The sequence below is a fragment of the Vipera ursinii genome (genome assembly GCF_947247035.1).
Source record: "Vipera ursinii genome assembly, chromosome: 16".
NCBI lineage: Eukaryota > Metazoa > Chordata > Lepidosauria > Squamata > Viperidae > Vipera > Vipera ursinii.
This window is the reverse complement of record NC_139529.1, coordinates 6154413-6166936: the sequence shown is the minus strand read 5'-3', so window position 1 is coordinate 6166936 and position 12524 is coordinate 6154413. Positions and strand designations below refer to the sequence as shown.

General features: G+C 45.5%; 3 protein-coding genes across 5 annotated transcripts in view; 1 reads left to right on the top strand and 2 right to left on the bottom strand.

Moving 5' to 3' along the window:
* RAPGEF1 (Rap guanine nucleotide exchange factor 1) overlaps window positions 1–3299 on the top strand; it is a 36890-nt gene extending 33591 nt beyond the window's left edge. Inside the window, exons 22-26 of the mRNA XM_083375230.1 lie at window positions 191–269; window positions 375–476; window positions 1335–1432; window positions 2501–2629; window positions 3063–3299. Coding sequence (XP_083231356.1) covers window positions 191–269; window positions 375–476; window positions 1335–1432; window positions 2501–2629; window positions 3063–3213 — 559 coding nt within the window. The 3' untranslated portion in view covers window positions 3214–3299. The remainder of the gene's footprint in view (window positions 1–190; window positions 270–374; window positions 477–1334; window positions 1433–2500; window positions 2630–3062) is intronic.
* The window catches only part of NTNG2 (netrin G2), a 226933-nt gene that overhangs the window by 76963 nt on the left and 137446 nt on the right, over window positions 1–12524 (bottom strand).
* PRRT1B (proline rich transmembrane protein 1B) lies at window positions 5628–12211 on the bottom strand. Of its 3 annotated transcripts, none has more exons than XR_014493919.1 (4): window positions 8888–9474; window positions 8346–8486; window positions 6340–7510; window positions 5628–5760 (listed from the first exon to the last, which is right to left on the bottom strand). XR_014493919.1 is itself a non-coding variant. In XM_083375209.1 (4 exons), exons 2-4 carry the CDS (start codon window positions 9245–9247, stop codon window positions 7364–7366), a joined length of 648 nt encoding a protein of 215 aa, XP_083231335.1. In that variant the 5' UTR covers window positions 9248–9299; window positions 10471–12211; the 3' UTR covers window positions 5891–7363. The 3 variants fall into 3 exon arrangements, 2 of the variants coding, with proteins under 2 accessions (XP_083231335.1, XP_083231334.1); XM_083375209.1 differs by lacking the exon at window positions 5628–5760 and adding an exon at window positions 10471–12211 and having other exon boundaries at window positions 5891–7510; window positions 8888–9299; XM_083375208.1 differs by lacking the exon at window positions 5628–5760 and having other exon boundaries at window positions 5891–7510; window positions 8888–9870.

Here is a 12524-nt window from a genome sequence, read left to right as displayed (position 1 = left end):
GATGAAGATCGAAACGAATCATCTCTCCTGTCCAGGCTGCAGCTAGGACTAACTGGCCAGGGCAGCCTGGCAAATGATTGATTAATTGATTGATTGATTGTTTTTTTAAAAAAAGCTGGACTCCGTTTCGCCCGGTGTAAGAAATTTAAGACGTCCGGTCAATTTTGCAAATCTTTTTCTAAATCCGCAGGGTCCGTTCGATAATCATGCAGCAGGAAAAGTCTCAAGATAGAGAGAGGCTGTTGCTGAAATTTATCAAAATCATGAAGGTAAAGTTCCGGCTGGGGGTGGCCGAGGGAGGGAAGGGGGCTGCCCCAGACAAGCAAGGTCAGGAAGAGAAGGCAATTGCACACCGTTCTCCCTTTTCGCCGCAGCACTTACGGAAACTCAACAATTTCAATTCCTACCTGGCCATCCTCTCCGCGCTGGATTCGGCCCCCATTCGGCGTCTCGAGTGGCAGAAACAGACCTCCGAGGTGGGTTGCTTTCGCTTTTTGTGTGTGTGTGTGTGTGTGTGTGTGTCCCTCGGCTTACGACCGCAACCCGGCCCAAAATTTTCTGTCGCCGAGCGAGACCTTCGCAAAGGGAATTTTGCCCCACTTTGTGACCTTTCCTCGCCACCGTTGTAAAGGGAATCGCTGCAGGTTGTTAAGTTAGGAGCTGGCTTAAATGAATCTGGCTTCCCCGCTGTCAGAAGGTCGCAAAAGGGGAACAACACGTGACCCCGGGACGCTGCGACCGTCATAAATACGAGTCAGTTTGCCAAGCGTCTGAATTTTGAATTTTGGGATGCTGCAGCGGTTGTGCGAAAAACAGACATAAGTTACTGTTTTGAGTGCCGTTGTGACTTTGAACGGTCGCTAAATGAAGTCAAGGGCTACCTGTATTTCATATCCATATTTCTCCTTGCACACACACACTTTTTCCCTCTCTCCATCTCTCTCTCACTCTCCCCCCTCTCTCTTTCTCTCTCTCTCCATCTCTGTGTGTTTGTGTGTGTGTGTGTGAGAGAGAGTGTATAATAAAGAGTTTGATGATGCCACACTCCAGTTCTTCCAAGCTAGCCCACCTCGCCATACCCAAAGTTAAGAGCACCAAAGTAACAATAATTGGAAGTCTATTTTTCTGTCATTTAAGAACATTTTGTACGGCTGCCCGCTTTGTCCCTCCCACTCTGGGCATCTTACAAAAATAACATTCATGGAAATCGGCCCTTGTGACCGAGGAGAAGACTTTGGCTGAGGCCCGGCCAAGTGCTAACTTCAAGTGGTCGCTGAACAGATACTTGTAACTCAAGGACCGTCTAAACTTTTCTTCTTCTTTTTTTTCCCTAGGGCTTAGCGGAGTATTGTACTCTGATTGACAGCTCGTCTTCCTTCCGAGCTTATCGGGCTGCCCTTGGTGAGGTCGAACCCCCGTGCATTCCTTACTTGTGAGTAACTACACAAACCTTCTTTTTTCCATCTCTTTGGAGAACGTCACAAAGGCCGTCTCTTCAACCTGAGCCTAACCCATTGAGAACGCCAACCCGGTCCTTAAGCGAAGACAGGCCTGTGATGGTGGTAAAAGCAAGGATTGGGTCGTAAAGTGACTTTTTCATCGGGTGTCACTAAACGAGGTAGCTAAGTCTACTAGATCGGCCAGGAGGAAGACACAGCCATATACGTTAGCTCTTAATATGTTGCAACGCATCTTTAGCAGTTGGATTTGTTAAGAACTGAACAGTCATCAAGAAATTGGTCTTCATGTGTAATATTGATCCGGTCGTTTGTCCGGTCTTCCAAAAGAGAACAGACGAAGAAAGAGGTTATAAAGATGATAGCAACAAAACTGCATTTTCAGACTTGCAAGATTCTCTTCGATAAAGTCGAGTTAGCTTCTATGGCCGTGTTTTCCTTCTGGGTCTGTCCAGTAGACCTAGCCGCCTCAGTTGGCGACCGTTAGCCATTATGACACTGACGAAAAAGCGACTTTACCACCTGTCCTTGCACTGACCACCTTCGCAGGTCTGTAAAGCAAAGCTGAAGTGAGATTGTAATGTTGCAGTGTTGGAGCTCAGCAACCACTTTGCTTAATGACCAGGCTGGTGGTCTCAATTGTGGACGCTAAACAAAGTGTGTGTTTGAGAGAGAGAGAGAGAGAGAGAGAGGGAATCAGCCAGCCCACATTTTTGCACACTCCCAAGTGGAGAAGAGAAACATAAACCAAGATCTCTCAACGCCGTGCCATGGGGTAACACCATGGATGGGTTTGGCCAAGGGCATTTCCTGAAGACCATGCCGAGGAGAACCATCTCAGATACTTCCACTCTGGGGGGAAAAATTACTTGTAATTTGGCCTTTCTCCCTGAGGTGCAGAACAACCCTGCTTCCTTGGTTTGTGACTTACTAGCTTTGGCAAAATCAGAACGCTCCCCCGCCTTTCGCCTTTTAAGCCACGTCGCTCTTCCGAGCTGCCGTAACTGGAAGCTCTTCCCTTTCCCTTTCCTCTCCTTCTCCAGGGGCCTGATCCTGCAAGACCTGACTTTCGTGCACCTGGGAAACCCCGACTACATCGAGGGCAAAGTCAACTTCTCCAAACGATGGCAGCAGTTCAACATCCTGGATAACATGAGACGGTTCCAGCAAGTGTAAGGCGGTCCCCGTTTCTTTGGCCTGTGGCTTCCTGTTCCCCCTGCCCACGTTTCGGGATGTTGGGAACCAGGCGTGCTTTTCACGCTTAACGACCCTCGCAACATCCCCATTCAGACATTCGGCGACCGACTCCTATTTACGACGGTCTCATGGTCCCCTTTTGCGCCCTTCTGACAAGCAAAGTCAATGCGGGAAGCGAGATTCATTTAACAGCCATGTTACTAACTTAACAGCTGCAGTGATTCAATTTAACAACGGTCGTAAATGGGGCAAAACTCATTTAACAAACGTTTCACTTAGCAAGAGAAAATTTGGCCTCGATTGTTGTCTTAGGTAAAGGAGATTGCCTGTATTTTATAACACTTAAAAGGGTTAACCCAACTTGGCTCCATTCCGGTCTAAACTGCCCTCTCTTTCTGATCTTGGCAGGCATTACGACATCAAGCGCAACGATGACATCATTTCCTTCTTCAACGACTTCAGCGACCACCTGGCCGAGGAGGCGTTGTGGGAACTGTCACTCAAAATCAAACCCCGAAACATCACGCGGCGCAAAACAGACCGGGAAGAGAAGACTTAGAAGGGGGAAAAAGCAGGAAGGCCGTGGGCATCCGATTGGGACTGGCATCGAGTTCGAAGCCTTGAGCACTCCGCGCAGACCTCTCTCTCCCCTCCTGAATCTCCAGGCCCTCCTTTGATCTTTCTCCATCACTTCTGGGCTCTTGTACATTGCCCTCCTGGTCTGGAAAGTGAGGGACGGAAAAGAATCGGAAGTGTTGACTTCCCGCTTGGCCAAATGTCAAGTTGTACCCAAGGTGTGTGTGTGTGAGAGAAAGAGGGGGGAGGGAGGGGGGGGATATCAGCCAGCCTACATTTTTTTGCACACACTCAAGTGGAGAAGAGAGACCAAGATCGCTCAACGCCGTGCCAAGGGGGTAACCATGGACAGGTTTGGCCAAGGGCATTTCCTGAAGACCGTGCCAAGGAGAACCATCTCAGATACTTCCGCTCTGGGGGGAAAAAGCGGGACAAGCCGAGCCAAGGAAGCTTGAAAGAAGGTGGAGGTCAACTCTGGTCCACCAACCTTCCCTGTCAGAGATGGCGTTGACCCGACAACACCGGCTGACGTCGTCCTTCTGGTGCCCTCGTGAGAAGGGGCAGAAGAAGATGTGGGGGTCTATCACCAACCGTTCTTCTCTCCATCTTGAATTGCTTCCTCCTCTTATCCGAAACTCCAGTGTCATCTCTTAACTCTCCACCCCCGATGTACGGATTTCCACGTGGGAAACGGGGAACGTCTAACTTAGCGATGGTACTAGCTTGTAAAGGCAGTAAATATGTAGAAAAACACAAGCCCGCCTGTACATACACGGGAGTCTAGGACCGTTGCGTTTTCGTTGCGATGTGCATGTTTGAATTTGCCCGTGGATATATTTGTTTTTCTTTTCTTTTTTTTGGAGGGGGGCGTTTGTCATTTTCTTGGGGTTGTTTTTAGTTGGTTATTATTATTATTAATTATTATTATTATTATTATTTTGGCAAGGAATCGTTTTTTAAGAAAGGAAAATGGATAGGAAAGAGACAAAAAACAAACAAAAAAACAAAACTCTAGGCTGTGAAGGCATCAGCCCTAAAGTTAGGCTAGAGCTGGGTCACAGCCACAGTTAGGTCAAGCCCATCGTGGGCAGAATTAAACCAGGTTGGTTGGGATCGTTGGGCTCGAGAGACAATGACTAACCCTCAATGTACTCCCGCCCCAATCGTTAAAATCAGAGGCAGAGTGCCCTTGAATGTTCTGTCTTCCAGAGTACCTGCCAGATGTGTTGTTGGACTGTCACTCCCATGCGGCACAGCCGATGTTCTGTTCTTCAGCTTCCCTCCAGGACCGCTGGAGAAATCTCTAGGGCTTCTTCCATTCTCTGCTCCTTGAAATCAGATACCCGAGACTCTGCATTTGGGAAGGTTGAGGTTTGGGGTGTAATTCATGCTTCTCCTCTGATTTTCTCCTCTTGCTTCAGTGGCCAGAACTGAGATGGTCTCTTTCCACGGCCACTGGTCTCCTCCTCCGTCACCCCTACCACCTTCTCTTCTTCTCCTTCTCCTCTCTTTTTCATTCTCTGTCTCCATCATCTCTTCTCTTTTTCATTCTCTTTTCCTGCTCCATCTCCTAAACCACCAGAGGGATCATCCCTTCTCTTTTTTCCTCCTCCTCCTCCTCCTCCTCCTCCTCCTCCTCCTCCTCCTCCTCCTCCTCCTCCTCCTCCATTTCTCTTTTTTCTCCATTATGATCCTCCTCCATTATGATCCTCCCTTTCCTCCTCCTCTTCCTCCTCTCCTCATTTCTCCTCCTTTTTCTCCATCGTTATGATCCTCCTCCTCCATTTCTCTTTTTTCTCCATTATGATCCTCCCTTTCCTCCTCCTCTTCCTCCTCATCTCATTTCTCCTCCTTTTTCTCCATCATTATAATCTTCCTCTTCCTCCTCTTCCATTTCTTTTTTCTCCATTATGATCCTCCTCCTCCTCCTCTCTCCTCCTTTTTCTCCATCATTATGATCCTCCTTCTCCTCCTCCTCCTCCTCCTCCTCCTCCCCACGCTGGGGAATTCTGACTGGGGAATTCTGGGAGTGGGGAGCCCACACATCTTCACCCTGCCAAGGTTGAGAATCACTGAGGGAGTGAGACCAACTCCGAGGAAGGAGGGAAAGGAGAAAAAGGGGTAGATTCAGTTTGAGTTTGGAAATCAAAAGAGGAACCCGGTAAACTGTTACAAAAATTGTCCCGGGTTATCTCAACCTGGCTGCCTGATCCACCAGGTTTCCCGAGCCCAACCCTGCGTATTTAGGGCTCAACGGTGTAGATCCCCAACTTGCAAATAAAAACAACAACAACTGAAAACCGTTAATTGCTTTTTTTTATATTCAAGGGAGGGGGAGGAAAAAAAACCCTAGTGAAAATAAACGCAGTTAAAGAACTCCGCCTCTTCGTGATTGTGCTTTTCCTGCAACGAAACCGTTGCCTCTGCCCCGTGGCGGGCCTTAAAAGATCGCTCTTGCTTCGGTCACCGTCGGCGGTAACGGGGTTTTCAAAGCTGCGCCCGTGAATTGAACATGCAAATGTATTTCCACCTACTCCAAGTTGAAAAGAAGTAGTTGAAATGGGCACTGAGGAACTGATCAAAGAAATTCATTGTTGTTTTTTTTGCCCTAAACTCTCAAAAGTTTTTTTTTTGCCCTAAACTCTCAAAAGTTTAGGCACTAGTGGCAACATCGTAGAGACGACTGTTCTCATAAGCTCTCTGTCTGTCTGTGTCTGTCTCTTCTATCTATCTATCTTCCATCTGTCTCATCTGTTCATCTACCTTCCTATCTACCTTCCTAATCTATCTCTATTTCATTGATCGATGTATCTGTCCTATCTATCATCTATCTCATCTGTCCAATCTATCTTCCTATTTACCTAATCTCTATTTATCATTGATCTATATGTCTATCTATCATCTCTATTATATCTATCATCTCTATCATTATCTATCTCTCATCTCTCTATTACATCTCTATCATCTCTCTATTATATCTATTTATTTCTATCTGTTACATCTGTATCATCTCTCTATCATTATCTATCTATCATCTATCATGTCCATCCATCCATCCATCCATCCATCCATCCATCCATCCATCCATCCATCCATCCAATCTTTTTACCTATGCATGAAGATCAGCTGCTGATTCCTATTACACCTGTGGGTCAGTGGTCAAATGATGGACACAAATAGGCAAAAATCCTTCAAGCGTTTATTGTTCCTAAATTGAGCATCCGAAATAAAAGTTGGTATGGAATTTCTGATGTCTTCACAGTGCAGGGCCTCCTGACTGGATCTCGGTGTTTGAAGAACACATGGATCAACATTCACCTTTCTGACCTGCCCCCAGGATAACCTGTTGTAGCCATCCCAAGCAGGGTCTGGTATATTTTTAAACACTTCTTGGACCAGACTGTTCGTGTGTTTCTTGAAATAAGACTAATGAAATAGCAATTAAGTTAGCCTCGGTAAGTCCATAGAATAGAATAGAATAGAATTATAGAAATAGAAAGAGCCTTGGTGGAGCAGTGGGCTAATGCCTCCTTAAGTAACACCAGCTGCCTGCAATTAGTGCAGGTTCGAGTCCCACCAGGCTCAAGGTTGACTCAGCCTTCCATCCTTCCCAGGTAGGTAAAATGAGGACCCAGATTGTTGGGGGCAATAAGCTGACTTTGTAAAAAATGCCGCTGGGGGGGGCGAAAGCCCTAATAAGCAGGCATATACATAGAATGAAGGCTATTGCTAAGCACATTGATTTGTGCTTCTTAGATTGTAAAGTCTTCGGAGAAGGGCGGGATATAAATGGGATTAAAAAAAACAGAAATAGAATATGAAACGGATAGAGTAGAATAGAATTAGAATAAAATAGAAATAGAATATGAAACGGATAGAGTAGAATAGAATTAGAATAGAACAGAAATAAAATATGAAATGGATAAGAGTAGAATAGAATTAGAATAGAAATAGAAAATGAAATGGATAGAGTAGAGTGGGGGGGAGTGTCTCATCATTTCTTTTAGGACAGTCGTTCCTTCTTGAAAGAAGCATCATCATGAGAAACTGGTCCCCAAGCTGGCTGAAAATGGCGAAGCCTCCGTACCACAACTTTGCAGGAAACCCTAAGAGTCCATCGCAACCCGCTTGGGTCATAGATACAGGGTCACCACCACGTAGACAACCCAGCTGATGGACACAAAGACGCCGAAGAAGAGGCTGAACAAGACGAGCGCGCGAGCCTTGCGGGAGGCTATCATGGCTTGGATGAGGTCACCGCGTTTCAGAGCGGCCCGGGTCTGTGTGAGGAAAGAAAACGGAGGATCTCGGATCAATGTCCACTTTAGCTGAGAAACAGGTAATGGACCTCTGTTCGACTTCTTCCTGGGAAGCCGGGCCAAGCACAGGCACGTCCTTGATGGAGGACCACAACGGATCCCAGGCCTTTCTGTTGCTAAGTGAGGCAGTTGTTCAGGTAGCTTTGTCCCATTTTACAACCTTTTTTTTTTTTGGCCACTCTGGTTATGCGAATCGATCGCTGGAGTTACTAAGTGAGTAACCTTATTGTTAAAGTGAATCTGGCTTCTCCTTTTGACTTGTCAGAAAGTCACCAAAGGGGATCGCGTGACCCCGGGACACGGCGACCGTCGTAAATATGAGCCAGTCGACAAGCATCCGAATTTTGATCCTTGTGGCCATGGGGATCAAAGTGTGAAACGTCACTTTTTTTCCCCAGTACTGTGGTAAGTTCAGACAGTCGCTAAACGAAAGGTTATATAAATCAAGGACTACTTGTCTGAGATGGTATAAGTTCTCCTGCTTGAGCAGGGGGCTGGACTAGAAGACCTCCAAGGTCCCTTTCCAGCTCCTATTCTATTCTACCTACATATACTGCTCAAAAAAAAAATAAAGGGAACACAAAATAAGACATCCTACTATTAAATACACTACATTGTGTTGTTTAAGTGTTCCCTTTATTTTTTTCGAACAGTATATGTCTTTTACTTCTGTTACTGAGCTAACAACTTTGATTTAGGTTCCGAGAGTTGACGTTCCCCCCATCTCAAAGCATGTGAGTTCAGGAATGTTCCTAAACCTCAGTTGTTGTTGTTTTTTTGCCGTAGCAGTACACACCTCGTGGGAATACACAAGTGCTGTCAGTCCTGTGAACAAGCAGCAGAAAATGGTCACCAGCACGGATTCCACCATATAATCCTTGGGTGGCAGTCTCTGGTCACCAACTTGGGGGGTCTGTCCAGGCCAGGCACTCTGGTACTGAAAGAAAAGCCCCAAATTAACCATCTTGAACTGAGAAGCTCGCCCAATTTTTTTTTGTTCAATCAATATACATCCCATCTTTCTTCAGAGGTTCTGATGATGTTACCTAGTTGGGTCACGAAACGTCTGCAAGAAAACAACCAGATTTAGAGAGCACCAAAGACCCCACAGTCGTCGTCGTCCTCCTTCTCCTCCTCCTCTTCCTCCTCCTCCTCCTCCTCCTCCTCCTCCTCCTCCCTGCAAACTCTGCTACCTAACTAACATTGCTGAGGGTTACCTAGTTGGGTCACAAAACGTCTGCAAGAAAGCAGCCCAGCTCACAGCATCACCAAGGAGCCCACAGGTCACTCCTGAGCTGCAAACGTTAATAATTGCATTTCCCCTCATTTGCAACTCACAATGGTGAAAGGATAAGGGCTGGATAACCCATCCGGCGGTTGGCTTAGGGCCTGGCGTGGAGATGTCGGCTGGTAAAAGATGTAACTCCGTGGCGGAATGTCAGCTTGGAATGGTGGATACAAGTGAATGTCTTTCGGATCCGGTGGCGCATATGGTGGAGGTTCTTCTACGAAGCCTGGATTGATGGTTCCCAAGTTCTGGAGATGATCTGATCCTGCTTGTTGATTGGGCTCGGATGGGTCCTTCTGCTCTCTTGTGAATGTGGCTGCATCTCCTGGAGAAGGCTGGGCCTCTCCTTCGCTTTCGACATCCCTCGGGTGACCTGGGGATGGGCTTGGAGGGGGTTCTTCTCCGTCCATGTTACGGTCCTCCACACTTGGTGCGTTGAATGGAGAGAAGTTTCCACGGGTCCTACAATGAAGCAACAGCCCCCATAATATTGATCATCAAGTAACCTTTGGCTTCCCTTTCTTAGTAAGCTGGACCATTTGCAAATATAAACAAACGGAAGGAAGGAAGGAAGGAAGGAAGGAAGGAAGGAAGGAAGGAAGGAAGGAAGGAAGGAAAGAAAGGGGAGGAGGCAAGGAAAGAAAAAGGGAAGGAAAGAAGGGAGGGAGGGAGGAGGGGAGGAAAAAAGGAAAGGAGGGGAGGAAGGAAGGAAAAGGGAGGAGGGGAGGAAAGAAAAAGGAATCGAAGATGGGAGGAAAGAAAAGAGAAAGGAAAGGCAGAAGGAAAGAAAGAAATGTATTATATTTATTCAGGGCCATTTTTCAGACTTATCAGCGTCCCCGTAGTTCACGTGATCAGAATTTGGACCCTGGGCAACTGGTTCACATTTATGACGGTCGCAGCGTCCCGGGTGTGTGTGTGTTTCTCTCTCTGTGTGTGTGTGAGACGTGATCCCCTTTTTGCGACCTTCTCACAAGCAAAATCCAAACAGGGAAGGCAGTTTCACTTAACAGCCAGGCTGCTCACCCGCAGTGACCCAAGGGGGCAAAATTCACTGGACCAATGTAGTCTCATGTAGTGACAGAATTTTTTTTTAATTCCATTTATATTTTTATTTTATTTTTTATTTTAATTCCATTTATGTCCCGCCCTTCTCTGAAGACTCAGGGCGGCTTACAAGCTTAGCAGTAGCCTTCATTCTATGTATATGCCTGCTTATTAGGGCTTTCACACACACCCCCAAGCGGCATTATTACAATTAATTGCCCCCAACAATCTGGGTCCTCATTTGACCTACCTGGGAAGGAGGGAAGGCTGAGTCAACCTTGAGCCTGGTGGGACTCGAACCTGCACTAATGGCAGGCAGCTGGTGTTACTTAAGGAGGCATTAAGCCCACTGCTCCACCAAATTGTGGGCTCCATCGGGGCCGTAAGCCGAACAGCGGCCCTTTGATTCGAACTGCACCTTGCTTCCGTTGCAGGTGGACTGCCTTGAGCCCTGGAGGTTCCACCATCAAGGCTCCTTTAGCATTTTGCACAGTTGGTCTTCAGAAAAAAAGGAGCATGACACCCACCCCCGACACCCATCCTCAGCCAGAGCTTCTATTTACCGAAAGGAATTTGAGGCAGTTACCTGTCTTCTCCGCAGCCACTTCCTCCTTCAAAGATCTGGGCACCTCAGCGAGGTGGGGGCCCTGTCCTCCCTCTGCCTGCCCCATGCCATCTTCCTCACCCCGGCTTGAAAAATAATGGCGCCCCTGGGGCCACCTTTGACTCATCCGAGTCGCCAAGATTCGTTTCCAGGGACTTATTAATCATTGACGGCTTGTTTGCAGAGGGACGTCTGTGTGTACCAAAAGCCAAGGATGTCGAAGGCCGCTCTGCGTGTGTGTGCGTGCACGTGCATTTGTGGTGTGTGCAGTGAGAAGCTGTGCCAAGATCCTGGCTCGGCTGGGCAGTGCCAGCATCTCCCCGCCCAGAAGGAGCCGAGTCAGGGCAAAGGGCAACTTCTACTGCCCTCCAGCTCTAATAAACTGGATTTATTTGGGGTTTGATTGCCGAGACCTTTGATCTGTCCATAAAGTTTGAGGAACTCTCAGTTCCCCCAGGGTAGGTTGCCAAGTCCACACAAACGCACAGCCAATTCTTCACAATCTGGGATTTGCTTCTGCCCCCGCCCCCCCAAGTTTTACACATGTTTTGCTGTACCCCAACAAGTCAGCACGTTTTAAATTTAGGCTGTTTTTAAAAATTAGGGAAGACCCCCGAAGAGCCGTTCTTTTGTATATTTTAGTCTCCAGGCCTCTTAGTTGCAATTCTGATTTTTTTTTTTTTTTTGCAAACTCTCAACATCTTTTTTGTGAGATGGTGACCAAAATTGGCTGCAGTATTCCAGGTGTGGCCTCACAAGGGTTTTATAAAGCGGTAATAATACTTTGCATGATCTTGATTCTATGCCTCTTGTTTATACAACCCAGGATTGTATTAGCTTTTTTGGCTGCTGCCACACACAGCTGGCTCATTCGTAGTCAAGTGATCATCCACTAGGACTCCAAGGTCCTAGAATAGAATAGAATAGAATAGAATAGAATAGAATAGAATAGAATAGAATAGAATAGAATAGAATAGAATAGAATAGAATAGAATAGAATAGAATAGAATAGAATAGAATATAGGAAACAAGATAGGATAGGATAGAAATAGAAATTATAGAAATAGAATTAGAAATAGAATATGAAATGGATAGAATAGAATAGAATAGAATAGAATAGAATAGAATAGAATAGAATAGAATAGAATAGAATAGAATAGAATAGAATAGAATATAGGAAACAAGATAGGATAGGATAGAAATAGAAATTATAGAAATAGAATTAGAAATAGAATATGAAATGGATAGAATAGAATAGAATAGAATAGAATAGAATAGAATAGAATAGAATAGAATATAGGAAACAAGATAGGATAGGATAGAAATAGAAATTATAGAAATAGAATTAGAAATAGAATATGAAATGGATAGAATAGAATAGAATAGAATAGAATAGAATAGAATAGAATAGAATAGAATAGAATAGAATAGAATAGAATAGAATATAGGAAACGATAGGACAGGATAGGATAGGATAGAAATAGAAATCATAGAAATAGAATATGAAATGGATAGAACAGAACAGAACAGAACAAAACAGAATAGAATAGAAGATAGGAAACAGGGTAAGATAGGATAGGATAAGATAGAAATAGAAATCATAGCAATAGAATTAGAAATAGAATATGAAATGGATAGAATAGAATAGAATAGAATAGAATAGAATAGAATAGAATAGAATAGAAATAGAAATAGAAATAGAAATAGAAATAGAAATAGAAATAGAATATGAAATGGATAGAATAGAATAGTTGGTCAAGATCTTTTTGGATCCTGAGTTTGTCTTCTGGGGTGTTGGCTACTCCTGTCAGTTTGGTGTCATCGGCAGATTTGATGAGTCCCCCTTCAATTCCCTCGTCTAAGTCATTGATGAAGATATCGGAAGAGACCCAGACCCAAGACGGAGGCTTGTGATGCCCCCACTGCTTACTGCTCTCCATTTGGATGCAGTACCACGGAGGACGGACTACTCACTGAGTACTGTTTGCCAGCCAGCTACAGATCTAATCTGGTGGTCATTAAGAGGGGCAGTCGGA